The sequence below is a fragment of the Geotrypetes seraphini genome, chromosome 10 (genome assembly GCF_902459505.1).
Source record: "Geotrypetes seraphini chromosome 10, aGeoSer1.1, whole genome shotgun sequence".
Lineage (NCBI taxonomy): Eukaryota > Metazoa > Chordata > Amphibia > Gymnophiona > Dermophiidae > Geotrypetes > Geotrypetes seraphini.
In genome coordinates, this window is record NC_047093.1 from 20,972,214 (window position 1) to 20,988,469 (window position 16,256).

Sequence of the window (16,256 nt, forward strand, 5' to 3'; positions counted from 1 at the left end):
TTCTAGTTTTTAAGGTCCTACTATATAATACCCCTCAATTTATATCCAGAATGATTATTCCATATCATTCAAATCGATCCCTTCGATCGTCACAACAAGAGTTATTATTGGTCCCTTCCTTAAAAATTGTGGGAACAAGGAGAAACGATATGTTCTCTGTTTTAGCTCCCCAACTCTGGAACACTCTGCCTCTTTTTATTAGAAAGGATAGAGATCTTGTCTCTTTTAAAAAACTTTTTAAAAACTTTCTTATTCAATGATGCCTTTATCGATTAATTAATCTTTTTTTTTTTCCTCTCTCTTTTCTTCTATCTTCTTCCCCTCCCTTTGTTTTTTTCCCTAATTTATGTTTTCTCCTCCACCAAGAGAAAAATTTGTAACTTTTTCCCCCCTTTCCCTCTTTTCATGTTTGTTTTTAACATTATGTATTGAGATCTTTTCTGTTTTATGTAATTATTTAACAGATTTTTATTTTTATTTCGCTGTTATTAATGTATTACTAATATGATTGTATGTTCTCTTATAACTTGTTTTTAATTGTACATCGCTTAGAATGTTCTAAATAGGCAATTCATCAAAAATAAAGTGAACTTGAACTTGAACTTGAACTACAAGGAATATATAAGGAATATAATACAAGTAATATACAAGGAATATGCGAGTAATATACAAGGAATATAGTACATGGAATATACAAGATTGTACAATAGTTTTTTGGTTTTTTTGTTTGTTTGGTTTTTTTTTGTTGTTATAGGGAAAAAAAACATACCGGTCAGGGAAGTTAATTGGTTTGGAGGGTACCTTGGGGAGGGGGGGAAGGTGGAGGTTCAAGAGTAATTGAAGGGAGTAGAAGCCGCGAGAGGGAGAGTTAGGGATTCTGACATTGGAATAAGTGAGTTTTGAGTTTTTTTCTGAAGTCCAGGTAAGTGGGGGCGTCAAGTATAATTTGGGCAAGCCATGAGTTAGTTTGGCCGCCTGGAAGGAGAAGGTTTTGTCAACGAATCGTTTGAGAGGACATAGTTTTAGGGAGGGGAAGGCGAACAGATGAATTCTGCGAGAGTTCTTATTGTCGTGATTTAATTTAAAGTGGGGGGATGAGGTAGCTTGGGGATAGACCAAATACGGTTTTGTAGCTGAGGCATGCGAACTTGAACAGGACTCTGGATTCAAATGGCAGCCAGTGCAGTTTATGGTAGAAAGGGGTGATATGTTCCCATTTGTTTAGACCAAATATCAGGCGGACGGCCGTGTTCTGGATCAGTTTTAGTCTCCTGGTGGTTTTCTTCATGGCGCCTAGGTAAATGATGTTGCAATAATCGAGGATGCTGAGAATGGAGGATTGTACTAACAGTCGGAATGAGTTGTCATCAAAGTATTTTTTTATGGTGCGGAGTTTCCAGAGCGCCGAGAAGCATTTCCTGACGGTAAGATCAGTGTGCTTCTCAAGGGAGAGGTGTTTGTCTAGGGTGACTCCTAGTATTTTTAAGATTTGTTCTAGGGGGAAGTCCGATCCATTCACTTGGATTGAGGTATTTTTGAGTTTATCATTGGGGGAGGCCAGGAATAATTTAGTTTTATCAGCGTTTAGTTTTAGTCTATAGGATAGCATCCAGAGTTCTATCTGTCTGAGTAAGTGTGATATAGAGTCGAGCAACTCTGGGGTGAAACTGGTTAGTGGGATGATTATTGTGATGTCGTCTGCGTATATGAAGAATTTTAGCTTGAAGCTGTGCAGTAGGTTTCCCAGGGATACGAGATAGATATTGAATAGGGCGGGGGATAGTGTTTAGTGCGCGCTAATCGGTTAGCGCACCATAGTAAAAGAAGGTCGTGTTACTCGGTGTAAAAATACGGTAGTTTACTCCTGGATGCTACGTGCAGTGGCGTAGCGAGGGCGAGAGGCGCCTCATCTCCGCCCCCCCCCACTCCTTCCCCGATTCCTCCTGCCCTCTAGTTATTCCCCCTCCCCCTGTACCTCCAGTTATTCACTGCCGCGAGTAGCAACTTCAAGGTACTCCTCACAAGCCCGGCAGCTCTCCCTCCGACGTCACTTCCTAGGTACGGCACACCCGGAAGTGACATCAGCGGGAGAGCCGACGTGGTCGCGAACGACATGTTGAATTTGCTTGCGGCGGCGGACAACTAGAAGTACGGGGGAAGGGAAGGGGGAGGCCGGCGCCCCTATCAACATGACAACTGGGGAGGATCGTCCCCTCCCCCCCTCCTTACTACGCCACTGGCTGTGTGAACGAAGGATGCTCCAGAACACATTTGGTGACATAATCTAATCTAATCTTTAGTTCATCCCTACAAGAGGGCTCGACTGGCCAAAACGTTCAGGGCATATGTACAGCACCTAATAAAGCGAGCACTCTTGAATCAAAGTCTTCTAGGGGTTTATGCTCATTTAAAACACTCGATTGCCCGCTGCTTCTGTCATTTGATCGTGTTATTTGTCCCAAGCAATATGCTACAATGTATCCAGTACTGAAGAACATTCCAGCCTCGCCGCACTAATTCTGCACTCGGCTGCTTTGGCCTAAGCCAAGGGTTCCTTTAAAGCTGAGCTTTCGTGGGCCCTATTGTGTTGGGAAAGGGCTTCAATGCAGCTCCTCAATGGCTGTCAGAATGGCTATAGTTCAGGTTTCTGGTGCTAAAGGAAAGCCATTGCTTTTTAAGAGGATATCTTATTTCTTGGCTTGAATAGAAGGTACCAAAGATGGTCCCATAAGCACAATGGTTTGTGTCAGCCAGAAGCACAGATGAAACTATCTTGACTTCTTTGCATGTTTAAGTTATTCACGAGAGGGTAGCTTGTCTTCACTAAGAGCTCTGGGTGCAAAATGAAGCAGCAGCGCTAGACAAACGCCCTAGGTCAGTGGTCTCAAACTCAAACCCTTTGCAGGGCCACATTTTGGATTTGTAGGTACTTGGAGGGCCGCAGCAAAAATAGTTAATGTCTTATTAAAGAAATGACAATTTTGCATGAGGTAAAACTCTTTATAGTTTATAAATCTTACCTCCCCCTCTGAAGGCCTGCATGTTCCCCCCTTCTCTGCAGCGTCCTCCAGCTTCCCCCCTGGTTTCCCGGTCTTAGTTTCAGCTAATTACCGCAGCCTGCAGAGAGGATTGCCAGTGCTGTAGCATTCCTTGCAGGCTGCCATCGGCCTCCACAGCCTGTTCCCTCTGAAATGGTCCCGCCCCTCCTCTGATGTCGGGGGCAGGATCGCGGCAGAGGGAACGTGCTGCTGAGGACGACAGCAGCCTGAAAGGATCGCTACAGCACCGGCAATCCTCTCTGCAGACTGTGGTAATTATCTGAAGGTAAGATTAGGATTCCAGGGGGGAAGCCGGAGGACGCTGCAAAGAGCGGGCAGCACTAGTACAGACCGCGGGCCGCAAAGTAGAACCTAGTGGGCCGCATGTGGCCCCCGGGCCAAGAGTTTGAGACCACTGCCCTAGGGAGACTACAAGAAGAGCTCGGATTGTTTCATGAGTCACCGGCTAAGAAAACTCACGCCCATCATTGTTAAAATTCTTTATTAAACACTTTCCGGTGTCTTTCCTTTCTCTGTGGATTATTTAGTACATCGCATAAAAATGGGTAAAGCAAAATGGATCAGTTGCCTCGGCTTTAAACTTCCTGATGGCTCTAGGGCTCATAAGGACGAAGGCGATTTCGATAGCAGGGCTGAAAATGGGGAACAACTTTAGTCGGGCAGTTAAGGATGATGGAGAATAAACACAGTTTTAAAAAGCTGCTGGAAACAACCTTATTTATGGAAGTGTTTTCTTAAACATATGGTCAGTTTATATAGCAGGAAATAAGAGCAACATAATAACATACATAGTAGATGACGGCAGATAAAGACCCCAATGGTCCATCCAGTCTGCCCAACCTGATTCAATTCAATTTAATATGTTTTTTTTTTTTCCTTCTTAGCTATTTCTGGGCAAGAATCCAAAGCTCTGCCCAGTCCTGTGCTTAGGTTCCAAGGAATTAACGAGTTCAGCGAGACAAGCAGCTAAAATACGATTTTAAATTTTTGTTTGCGCTTTTACAAAACCATAGCGCGGGTTTCAGCACTGGCCACGGCGGTAACAGCTCCAACACTTTGAGTATCACTATGTTACCGCCATGGCCGGTGCTAAAAACTGCGCTACGGCTTTGTAAAAGGGGGGTAATGTAACTATGGGCTCCTTGTACTAAGCTGCACCAACGGTTTTAGCGCACGCGTAGCACCCGCTGCAATGCCGCGTGCGCTAGACGCCAGTGCCTCCATTGAGCTGGCGTTAGTTTTTGGCACATAGCGGGGGGTTAGCACGCGCGGCAATGTCGCGCATGCTAAAAACGCTAGCGTACCTTAGTAAAAGGAGCCCTGTGTTTGTTTAATATTTTATGTATTTATGGTTGTAACCCGCTTAATCTAATCTAGTCTAATACACAACTTATTAATTGCACTATACCAAAAAAAGGTTCAAGGCGGTATATTTCAAAAAGGCTGTAAAATCTACAGGAAAATACAAAAGCAATCAATAATTTAAATTAAATTAAATTAAAAAAAATATCTTCGAAACATGAATATTACTGCAAGTCTCATAAAAAAGTTTTCAGGTTTTTACGAAATTTTAAGGCCCAGGGCTGCCCAAGTCCGGTCCTTGAGATCTATTGGCAGGCCAGGTTTTCAGGATATCCACACCGAACATGCATGAGAGAGATTTGCATACCAAGAAGGCAGTGCAGGCAAATCTCTCTCATGCATGTTCATTGAAGATATCCAGAAAACCTGGCCTGCCACTAGATCTCGAGGACCGGACTTGGCAGCCCTAAGCAATCGCTATCAGTCCTAATGTGAACGGCGTTAGATGATTCCAAATTGTAATGGCGGCATTTTCTGACTGCTGTAACATAGTAAATAATGGTCGCTAAAGACCGATTGGTCCGCCAAATCTTCTCACACCAGATTCCTCCTTTATGGTCAGTGCTGATGCAAGGGAATCTTCAGCTTTGCACCCCCCTTTACCTCATTAACCCTTAAGCTCCTGGGCGCCACCTCCCCCCACCCCCACTCTGTTTGAAATTTTGCAAATTAATCTCCTGCCGATCAACCTAAAAGCACCCCGACAGTCCTGTTAAAACACACGCACACATGCATAGACGGACTATTTGAAAACACGCCATCCTTCCTCTAGTTAAAGGTGTGCGCTGATGGGTTTTTAGTTTGCGTGGCTGTCAGGACCTATTGTCGTGCTTTGACTCTAGCCGCTGTCCTAGGTGAGGGCCTCATTTGTTTACTGGTTAAGCTCAGTGGCATAGTAGGGAGGTGGCATGGAGGGTCCGTGTGCCCCAAGCACCGTCTTGGTAGGGGCGCTGGCACCCGTCCGCCCCGCCCTCGCCCGCCCCTTCCCACGTACCTCTTTAATGTTTGCGACGTGACCAGCGACCCCAACTTGCTGCTCGTGCCAGCGTCGGCACTTTCTCCGACTCCACTTCCTGGACCCACGCCTAGGAAATGATGTCACAGGAAGAGCCGACATTGGCGTGAGCAGAAGGTTGGGGTTATTGCTCGCGCCACGAATGTTACAGAGGTACGGGGGAAGGAGCGGATGGGAGTGGGGTGGGGGGGGGGCACCACTACCCCGGGTGCCTCTCAACCTCACTACACCACTGTTTAAGCTGATCCTGTTTCTGGTTAGGGTTGCGTTGGTTACCCCAGTGAAGTGAAGTTTGCTTAGTATATATTTGCACTTTTCTTTCTGAGTAATCGATAATATATATTTTTTCATTAAATTCTTGATATGGTACAACCAAAGCAGCTTATATTTACTATCTCTCCCCTACTTTTACAAAACCACAGCGCAGTTTTTAGCGCTGGCCGCGGCGGTAACAGCTCTGATGCTCAAAGAATTCCTATGAGCGTCGGAGCTGATACTGCCACGGCCGGCGCTAAAAAACGTGCTACTTTTCTAAAAGGGGAGGAGGGGGTTCTATTTCTAATGGGCTTACAATCTTTTTTTTTCTATCTGGTACAATGGAGTGAATCTTGGCAGTAACTTGCCCAGGGACACAAGGAGCTGCAGTGGGAACCAAACTCAGTTCCCCCCCTTCTCATTTGCATCCCACTGCTCTAATCATTAGGATATTCCTCCATTCTCACAATTGCACCTTTTTTTTTTTTTTTTTTTTATCCTTTCAGAAATGCCAAGTTACCCCGTTCTAGACTGGAGATGTTTTATCCAGTCCTGGTTTTGAACTTCCATCCCAAATCAGTGTGGGATTTGTAGTGCCAGATCCTGCCCACTGACATCAGTGCTGCAGGTCCCATGTAACGTACCAGGATGGGGTGGAGAGAAATCCAGAACTATCCCAAACTTGATTACGGTAGCATGGAAAGACTCTCTTTTCTGTGTCCTGTGGGGCTCTTATAATGGTTTCACGGACCTCCCAGGGGTCCATGGACTGTGGGTTAGGAGCCTTTCTCATGGTTGCTGAGGTGTTCTACCTTTGCGTGAGTGATGATAGAGTCGCTGAGGAGACGGCTGTGGAAGACCCCAAACTTCTGTGGTTACAATGGCAGAGGATGAGCTTCTCAGTGACTCGATGAGCATCAGTTTTGAAAGTCCCATGTTGTTCTCCCTTCCTTTGATTTTGGCTATAGAAATTTATTCCCATTATGTCTGTAATTTTGTCTTCGCCCTTGGAAGAGGTAAATAGCTCTCTTGTCTGCTATTAAACTGAGGGATGTGCTTTAATATACAAATTTATTCTATCTGGCTCTTATATTTATAACCTCTCTCAAAGTCAAATAGTATAGTAGAGTAATCAGAGAGGCTTTAGTATCTCATGACTCACTGACCTCAGCAATGCCTGGGGATATGTTCGTTAGTCTTTAGAGAACATATAGACCCAAATTGGCACCCATAATCGTCATAGGTCAATTATAATATTAAGTAAATAGTTTATATATATTTAAAGTATTAGAAAGTACTCATCTGTTAGTTTTGCTTTCATCTACGCGGGTGGGGGTGGGCACTCCGACATAGACTATGTTTCGCCCATACGGGCTTTATCAAGGAATCCCCCTGCAATAATAACATTTCATTGAAATCATTAAACGTTACATTCATTTTAGTATAAAACTATATTATAAACAAGATATTCTACAGTACCTTAAGTCAAGCGACTCATGCTTCCCGCTATAGAGTTTTGTATCAGGAAAACATGGCCGCGGCGTTTGTAGCTATAAATAGCTATACTCTAGCGTAATGACGTGGCTTCAGCGGCAGACACACCTCCCGTCTAATTTCCTCACTATATCTTATTAAAGGAACACCATCTCAGTCATATTAAATTAAAGAAAACCATTCGATTTCGGCATTAAGTCCCGACGGTATTACAGTGTTTAATCCATAGATCCATTTCTGTTCTTTGAAATTCAATTTCTCTTTAATATTTCCACCCTCCCACCCACATAACACCTGATCTATGACCCTCCATTTCATATCCATTATTTTATGTTTTTTCTCCCTCCAATGCTGAACTAGGGGGGCCTCTAAGTTTCCTGTATTTATTCTTGATTTATGTTCATTTAGACGGATGTTAATTTTCCTACTTGTTCGTCCAATATACAACAGTTGGCATGGACATTGAATCATATAGATGACAGAAGAACTCTGACAGGATGTATTTGAGCGAGCTCGATATATAATATTAGTCCCCGGATCTTTCCAAGTGGGGCCTTCCAGTGTTAAGTCACACCATTGACACTGTGAACAAGCTTGATGATTAAATAAAGTCATGTCATCTCTTCTTTTTATTTCATACCGATGCATAGATAGAAATTCTCCCACTGTCCTTCCTCGCTTATAAGAAGCAATAGGATACTCTTGAAATAAAGGACTGAGTTGAAGCGTTCCCCAATGGTTTTTAATTATAGCAAAGAAAGCAGTACTTAAAGATGTATATGGAAGTACCATTATTAGCTTTTCATCTGGAGGCTCTATATTTTTCTCCCTAAGGAGAAGAGATCGTTGTGCATACTTAGCTCTAAGATAGGCACGTTTAACTGATTTACGAGAGTAGCCCCTATTATAGAATCGATCACAGAGAAGCTTCGCTTGTATTTCAAAATCCACATCAGAGGAACAAAGTTTCTTAATACGCAAAAATTGACTGACAGGGATGTTAAATTTCAGAAAAAACGGATGAAAGCTGGAAAAATGAAGGAAATGATTTCTATCCACTTCTTTTCGATATAACGTTGTTCTAAGTTGTTGGTTCTCATTCTTAATCAGACAAATATCTAGAAAAGAGATATGATTTTTATGGTAAGTCATAGTAAACATCAGGTGGGGGTTGAGAGTGTTCAACCATGATAGAAAGTCATTAAGTTCGGATTCGGATCCATCCCAAAAAAACAAAATATCATCCAGATATCTTTTCCAGAGGGTAATATGTTGAAAATTAGAAGCAGGGAAAACTTTAGTCTGTTCAAAATGAGCAACATATAGACTTGCTACAGATGGAGCCAGGGTGGCCCCCATTGCTACACCCTGAATTTGTTTATAGAAGTCACCATTGTACCAAAAGAAATTCTCTGTTATTACTAATTTAGCTAAAGCTAGAACCCATTCAGATCTAAATCTGCCTAAATCTATTTGCAAGAGAGTCTTTTTTATAACCTCTAAAGCCGCCTCTTGAGGTATTTTTGTATATAGGGATGTTATGTCCATAGTCACAAGAAAAGTGATGTCATCAAAGTTGTTATATTCCTCTAGCATACGTAGTAGGTGGGCTGAAGGACAGTGGGAGAATTTCTATCTATGCATCGGTATGAAATAAAAAGAAGAGATGACATGACTTTATTTAATCATCAAGCTTGTTCACAGTGTCAATGGTGTGACTTAACACTGGAAGGCCCCACTTGGAAAGATCCGGGGACTAATATTATATATCGAGCTCGCTCAAATACATCCTGTCAGAGTTCTTCTGTCATCTATATGATTCAATGTCCATGCCAACTGTTGTATATTGGACGAACAAGTAGGAAAATTAACATCCGTCTAAATGAACATAAATCAAGAATAAATACAGGAAACTTAGAGGCCCCCCTAGTTCAGCATTGGAGGGAGAAAAAACATAAAATAATGGATATGAAATGGAGGGTCATAGATCAGGTGTTATGTGGGTGGGAGGGTGGAAATATTAAAGAGAAATTGAATTTCAAAGAACAGAAATGGATCTATGGATTAAACACTGTAATACCGTCGGGACTTAATGCCGAAATCGAATGGTTTTCTTTAATTTAATATGACTGAGATGGTGTTCCTTTAATAAGATATAGTGAGGAAATTAGACGGGAGGTGTGTCTGCCGCTGAAGCCACGTCATTACGCTAGAGTATAGCTATTTATAGCTACAAACGCCGCGGCCATGTTTTCCTGATACAAAACTCTATAGCGGGAAGCATGAGTCGCTTGACTTAAGGTACTGTAGAATATCTTGTTTATAATATAGTTTTATACTAAAATGAATGTAACGTTTAATGATTTCAATGAAATGTTATTATTGCAGGGGGATTCCTTGATAAAGCCCGTATGGGCGAAACATAGTCTATGTCGGAGTGCCCACCCCCACCCGCGTAGATGAAAGCAAAACTAACAGATGAGTACTTTCTAATACTTTAAATATATATAAACTATTTACTTAATATTATAATTGACCTATGACGATTATGGGTGCCAATTTGGGTCTATATGTTCTCTAAAGACTAACGAACATATCCCCAGGCATTGCTGAGGTCAGTGAGTCATGAGATACTAAAGCCTCTCTGATTACTTTAATATACAAGTCATAAAGGATTTTGAACACTGGCCCGGGAACACTAGTGGTGAAGCCTCTGAAGAATCCATAAAATGCAGACTCATAAAGGAACGATTACACCTTCTGCTGGGTGGACAGAACAAGCAACGGTGGGCTAATCCAGTGCATCGCAAACTGTGTGCGGATTCTGGGTGCGCCGTGACGGAGGAAAGGCGCCGGCGCCGGCTGACTGCCTAAAGGACGTGCCTCTCATGGCGAGAAGAACGTCCTGTAGGCGGTCAGCTGGTACCTCTCCTCCTCTCGCATCCCCCCATCCCACTGGCATAGTAATAGGAAGCTCAGGGTCCCTTCTGGAGGACCTCTTCGCACCAACATCCGTGCCCTCCAGATGAAGTCCCGAGTTTAGTGTGTCGCAGCTTCAAAAAGTTTGCGAGACCCTGGGCTAATCCATAAACAAGCTACAGGTTGGGTTATAAAAGAGACTTTGCAGTGTCAGTTTAGTAAGATGGGGGGCAGGGTTTTGACCCAGACAGTCCGATATTCAGCACTATTTAACTTTCTGGTTAAGTGCTAATATTCGGCATTAGATAACTGCTGAATATAATTGCTTTGCAGCTAGTGGATAGTCAGCTATGTGGCATGGCTTAGCCGACTTATCTGAAAAATTTAAAACGCTAGCTGGCTATGTTTAGCAGCCAAACCGGGCCACGTAAATAGCTGGTCTGTCACTGGCCGCTATAAACGTAGCTAGCTACTGCTAAATATCAGGTTAGCCACCTAAGCCCACCTTTTATCAAGCCGCTTTAGGTGTTTGGGTTTAAAAAAAAAAAAAAAAATCGCTGGCCACTGCGGTACAAGCTCCGACACTCATAGGAATTCTAAGAGCGTCGGAGTTTTTACCACAGTGACCAGTAGAAAAAAAACCCCCAAAAACCCTAATGCAGCTTGATAAAAGGGGGTCTACATTTATAGCGGTTAAAAATAAATCGCATATTCAATGCCGGTCACCGGAAACAGCCCGGTATTAAAAATCCATGCTCAGTGTCGACCACAGGAGTCAGCCCGGCTGGCCCCTGCGGTCTGAATAGTGGCCCCTGAATGCATTTGTGACCCACTGAGCAAAAAGGTGCCGGAAGAGGGGTTACAAATAACAGCGATAAAGGCTAGACAAGTTTAGAACAGCCAATATCCATTTTTGAAAGTTATGGTTTAAATTTATTGAATATACCACCCTTCCTTAATTTATTGAATATGCCTGCACGGTCTGTGTCCCATATGTGGTGATTTGGTGTATAGTGGGCTGGGGTGGGCATCAATGGGAACTCCACTAACTTGGAACAGGAGGATGTTACTGGCCAGACTTTACAGTAGATATCCTGCAAATGGGATGGTTGGATAGGCTGGAGTGAGCTTGGACGGCAACTTCAACAGTTGGCACCTAGGACAATAGCAGGTTGACTTTATAGTCTATGACCCAGAAAATCAAAGAAGAGACGAGTTAATTTAACCATGTATTTTTAATGGGTATAACTAATAGGCAGACTGGATGGACCGTTCAGGTCTTTATCTGCCGTCATTTACTATGTTACCTGGCAGAAACCCAAAGACTAGCAACATTCCAGAGCTTAGACTGTGATGTCATAATGCCTCATTCCACCAATGCCTAAGAGCCAACCTCAGCAGTGATGTCACAATGGCTTGATTAGATGGAAACTTCAGCATTTGGAACCTAGGACAATACCAGATGGACTTTACAGTCTATGACCCAGAAATATCAAAGAAGAGACGAGTTAATTTAATCATATATATTTTAATGGGTATAACTAATGGGCAGACTGGATGGACCGTTCAGGTCTTTATCTGCCATCATTTACTATGTTACTAATTACAGAGTGATTAGCAATAAAATAACGCCAAGAGATAAAAGCACACAAGACAAAAGAAAATAAGCCTCAATAATAATAGGAAAGAGTAGGGTTACCAGATTTTACAACTGTAAAATCCAGACCCGTGGCCCTGCCCCTAGGCCCGCCCATTTATATTTAGCTCCGCCTCATTCTGCCCAAATCACGCTGGTTAATATTAGCTGGTCATGCTTTCCACAGTTTTGCTGCTTGAAATGCCCATGTGGAGTTACAGGTTCTATTGTACCTAATGTTCCTAATAACTGGATACCGAAAAGCATCATTGTTTCATAGGTTCAAAGATGGATTACTGTATTTCCCCACATATAGGCTGCTCCCTTGTATAGGCCGCAAAAAATGCCTATACGAGATTAAAAACTGTTAGATATGCCACCCCATTGTATTAGCCGCGGCTTATCTACCAGTAACTGGGGCGGCCTATACAATGTTTAAAACTCATCCCCTCGCCCTCCCTCACTCCCCTTATCTCCCTCTCTGGCAGCGGCCTCCTCGAATCGCGCCACCAGCAGAGCAGGAGCAGGAGCAGAGCAGGAGTGACCTTTGCGCGCTGCTTCCTGTATGACTTTGCTGTTAGTTCTTGCGGGAGGTAAGGGGAATGAGGGAGGGTAGGGGGATGATTTTAAAATCCTGTATAGGCCGCCCCAGATAAGCAAGCCGCTCCCACTGGGCCGGCTTGCATAACCCGCGGCCTATATATGGGGAAATACGGTATTAGAAAATTTAACAAGATGTGGCATATAATCAGGAGTTTCTCCAAACCGTATTTTAAATAGAATACAGTAGAATTTATGAAGTATTCTCCCTTCTATCGGTAGCCAGTGTAATGTGTAATCTTATCACTTGTCTTCAATCTGAAGATTAATCTAATGGCTGTATTCTGTAGCGTTTTGAGTTTTTGAAATGATCAATTTAGGGCAATCTAAAAAAGTGATATTGCCCATTTTTGGTATCCTTTTGCTCAATGGATCACATTTGTTTCCTAATTTAAGCTATTAATATATTTATATTTGGCATAAAATGGTAATTTGATGTCACTTTTACAGTCCTTTCCCCATTTTGGCAACTAGGAAGCTCTTCATAAAGACCCTTCATATCTTTAAATGGTTTATTGATTTGTAACACAGAATTGCACTTACTCGAAAGCTTACACAACCAGTAAGATTTCTTGCGTCAGCTGAAAAGAAGCTTCTGCCTCTTCTCATTATTGCGGTTTTTCTGAGAAAGAGGGGAGGGGAGACTCTCACGCCGAAAACTCTAAATTGGTTTGTCTACAGGGAAAGCGGAGAAAGGACCCAATGGAGCACTTCACCACGGCAGGCGACGTTCAGACAAAGCTCCCAGGTCTTAAAAAAAAAAAATTCACCAGTGCTCAAACATATTACTCTGATCAGAACAAAGCAACAGTCAGCAGAAGATACCGCTTGCAAATTACTCCTTGGGACTGATTGGTTAACTCTGGGAGTTAGGAAATTAAGCCTCTGCTTTTCATCTCATTTATTTGACTATTTCACCTGCCTTGGCTGGTTAAACACATTCGGGGGAGGGGTGGGTGGGGGGGTGGAGGCTATGTTCAAAGATGGCCTGCGAAGGCCAAAAAAAGTGAATAGCTTTTCCCTATTATATTCATGGGTTTTTGGTACAGCCCCTGCGAATACCGTGAAATCGCAAATAAAACTTATCGTTGTTATTTGTGCTTGCTTTAAAAAAATGGTTCATAGACAACAGCGCGAAAGACAAAAGCGCGCGCCGACAATTGAGAGCAGCGCACGCCGCCGCGCCGCTCTAAATTACAGTTTTTAGGTGGGTTTTGTTGGGGAACCCCCCCAGTTTACTTAATAGACATCGCGCCGGCGTTATGGGGGGTTTGAGGGGTTGTAACCCTCCACATTTTACTGTAAACTGAACTTTTTCCCTAAAAACAGGGAAAAAGTTCAGTTTACAGTAAAATGTGGGGGGTTACAACCCCCCACAACGCCCCCACAACGCGGCGCGATGTCTATTAAGTAAAGTGTGGGGGGGTCCCCCCCCCCACCCCCCCGTCGGAGCACTAAAAACAGTAATTTAGAGCGGTGCGGCAGCGTGCGCTGCGCTCAATTGACTGGGCGTGCTTTTGTCCCGGCGCGCTTTTGACCTGACACCAAAAAAACAATCTAGGCATTGCAATACCAGACCACGCTGAAGCAAGTGCCACAATTTTCTCTCCGTACACTTTTTTTCCAATGCGGCCGTTTGCCTGACCGAACCGGAAAAAAAAAAAAATGCGTTGAACTTTCTCCGCACTCCAGGATGACATCACTAGGGGGTGGAGCTATCAAGACAAAAACCAAGATGGTAAAGGGGATGGAACTCCTCTCGTACGAGGAAAGACTTAAAAGGTTAGGGCTCTTCAGCTTGGAAAAGAGACGGCTGAGGGGAGATAGGATTGAAGTCTACAAAACCCTGAGTGGAGTAGAACGGGTTCAAGTGGATCGATTTTTCACTCCGTCAAAAATGACAAAGACTAGGGGACACGCGATGAAGTTACAGGGAAATACTTTTAAAACCAATAGGAGGAAATATTTTTTCATTCAGAAAATAGTTAAGCTCTGGAACGCGTTGCCAGAGGATGTGGTATGAGCGGATAATGTAGCTCAGGGGTAGGAAACTCCAGTCCTCGAGAGCCGTATTCCAGTTGGGGGTTTCAGGATTTCCCCAATGAATATGCATTGAAAGCAGTGTATGCAAATAGATCTCATGCATATTCATTGGGGAAATCCTGAAACCCCAACTGGAATACGGCTCTCGAGGACTGGAGTTCCCTACCCCTGGTGTAGCTGGTTTTAAGAAAGGTTTGGACAAGTTCTTGGAGGAAAAGTCTATAGTATGTTATTGAGAAAGACATGGGGGGAAGCCACTGCTTGCCCTGGATCGGTAGCACGGAATGTTGCTACTCTTTAGGATTCTAGAATCTTATTACTCTCTGGGATTCCGGAATCTTGCTATTCTTTGAGATTCTGTATGGAATGTTGCTACTCTTTGGGATTCTAGAATCTTATTACTCTCTGGGATTCCGGAATCTTGCTATTCTTTGAGATTCTGTATGGAATGTTGCTACTCTTTGGGATTCTAGAATCTTGTTACTCTCTGGGATTCCGGAATCTTGCTATTCTTTGAGATTCTGTATGGAATGTTGCTACTCTTTGGGATTCTAGAATCTTGTTACTCTCTGGGATTCCGGAATCTTGCTATTCTTTGAGATTCTGTATGGAATGTTGCTACTCTTTGGGATTCTAGAATCTTATTACTCTCTGGGATTCCGGAATCTTGCTATTCTTTGAGTTTCTATGTGGAATGCCTTGGGTTTTGGCCAGGTACTAGGGACCTGGATTGGCCACCGTGAGAATGGGCGACTGGGCTTGATGGACCATTGGTCTGACCCAGTGAGGCTATTCTTATGTTTTTAAAAATAACTGATGTCACGAGTGCCGAAGTCGCAACTATGGAGGGAAAAGTGTATTGATATTTGGCCAGATTAAACACATAAATAGGACTGCATTAAAGTCAGTTCTATCTCTATACACATTGGCATAGTAAGGGTGAGTGGCGGCTGGGATGGTGTTGCCCCTCCCTTGCGCTCTTCCCTGCCCCCCCTGCCACGCGTATGCCCCCTTCCCTTTCCCCGTACCTTTTATACTTCTCTGGCGTAAGCAGCATGTCCACGTCGGTGTCATCTCACCCTCTGAAGTCATGTCCTAGACGTGGGTCCCGGAAGTGAGGTCAGAGAGAGCGCCAATGCCGACGCGGGCCTCAGCCTCACACCATGGATGTAAAAAAAGGTACGGGGGAAGGCAAGGGGCACGCACGTGTGGCAAGGAGAGGAGCAGGAGGTGGAGAGGAGGAGGACGGTGCCCGGGGCGGACCCGTCCCATCGCCTCCCCCCTTACCAAGCCACTCTTTATGCAGCACGTCATTGGTTCTCAAACCAGCCTGTCGGGTTTTCATGATATCCCAAATGAATGTGCATGAGAGAAATATGCATGTAAGGGAGGCGGGAGGCATGCAAATCTGGCTCATGCATATTCATTGGGGATATCCAGAAAACCTGACTAATGAAAAAATGACTGCTTAAACACCAATAGTCCCCAAAATGCGATGTATACTGCCAATCACGCCATAGAATTTACATGTGGATCTTTTTAGAATAGCACTTAGCAAGATGCGCACGCAAATCCGAATTGCTGCCAATTACCGCCAATAATTGATTGTTAGTACTCAGTTACAGACACTTAGGCCCCGGCTTTATATATAGCACCTAAAAATTAGGCGCCAAGGAAAGCGACACATAGGGCTACTTTTACTAAGGTGCGCTAGCGGTCTTAGCGCGCGCTTAGCGTGCGCTGCATTGCCACACGCGCTTGACGCTAACGCCACCATTGAGCTGGCGTTAGTTTTTAGGTGTAGCGTGGGGGGCAGCGCACCTTAGTAAAAGGAGCCCATAGTCTAAAGTGGACTTAGGTACCGGTAGGCGTC

The 16,256-nt window shown here is 43.7% G+C and overlaps 1 protein-coding gene across 1 annotated transcript in view; it reads right to left on the reverse strand.

Annotated features, from left to right (window-relative positions):
• Nucleotides 1-3,566: 3,566 nt before the first annotated feature.
• The window catches only part of LOC117368518 (rab11 family-interacting protein 4A-like), a 77,653-nt gene continuing 64,963 nt past the window's right edge, over nt 3,567-16,256 (reverse strand). Inside the window, exon 4 of the mRNA XM_033962256.1 lies at nt 3,567-3,691. Coding sequence (XP_033818147.1) covers nt 3,653-3,691 — 39 coding nt within the window. The 3' untranslated portion in view covers nt 3,567-3,652. The remainder of the gene's footprint in view (nt 3,692-16,256) is intronic.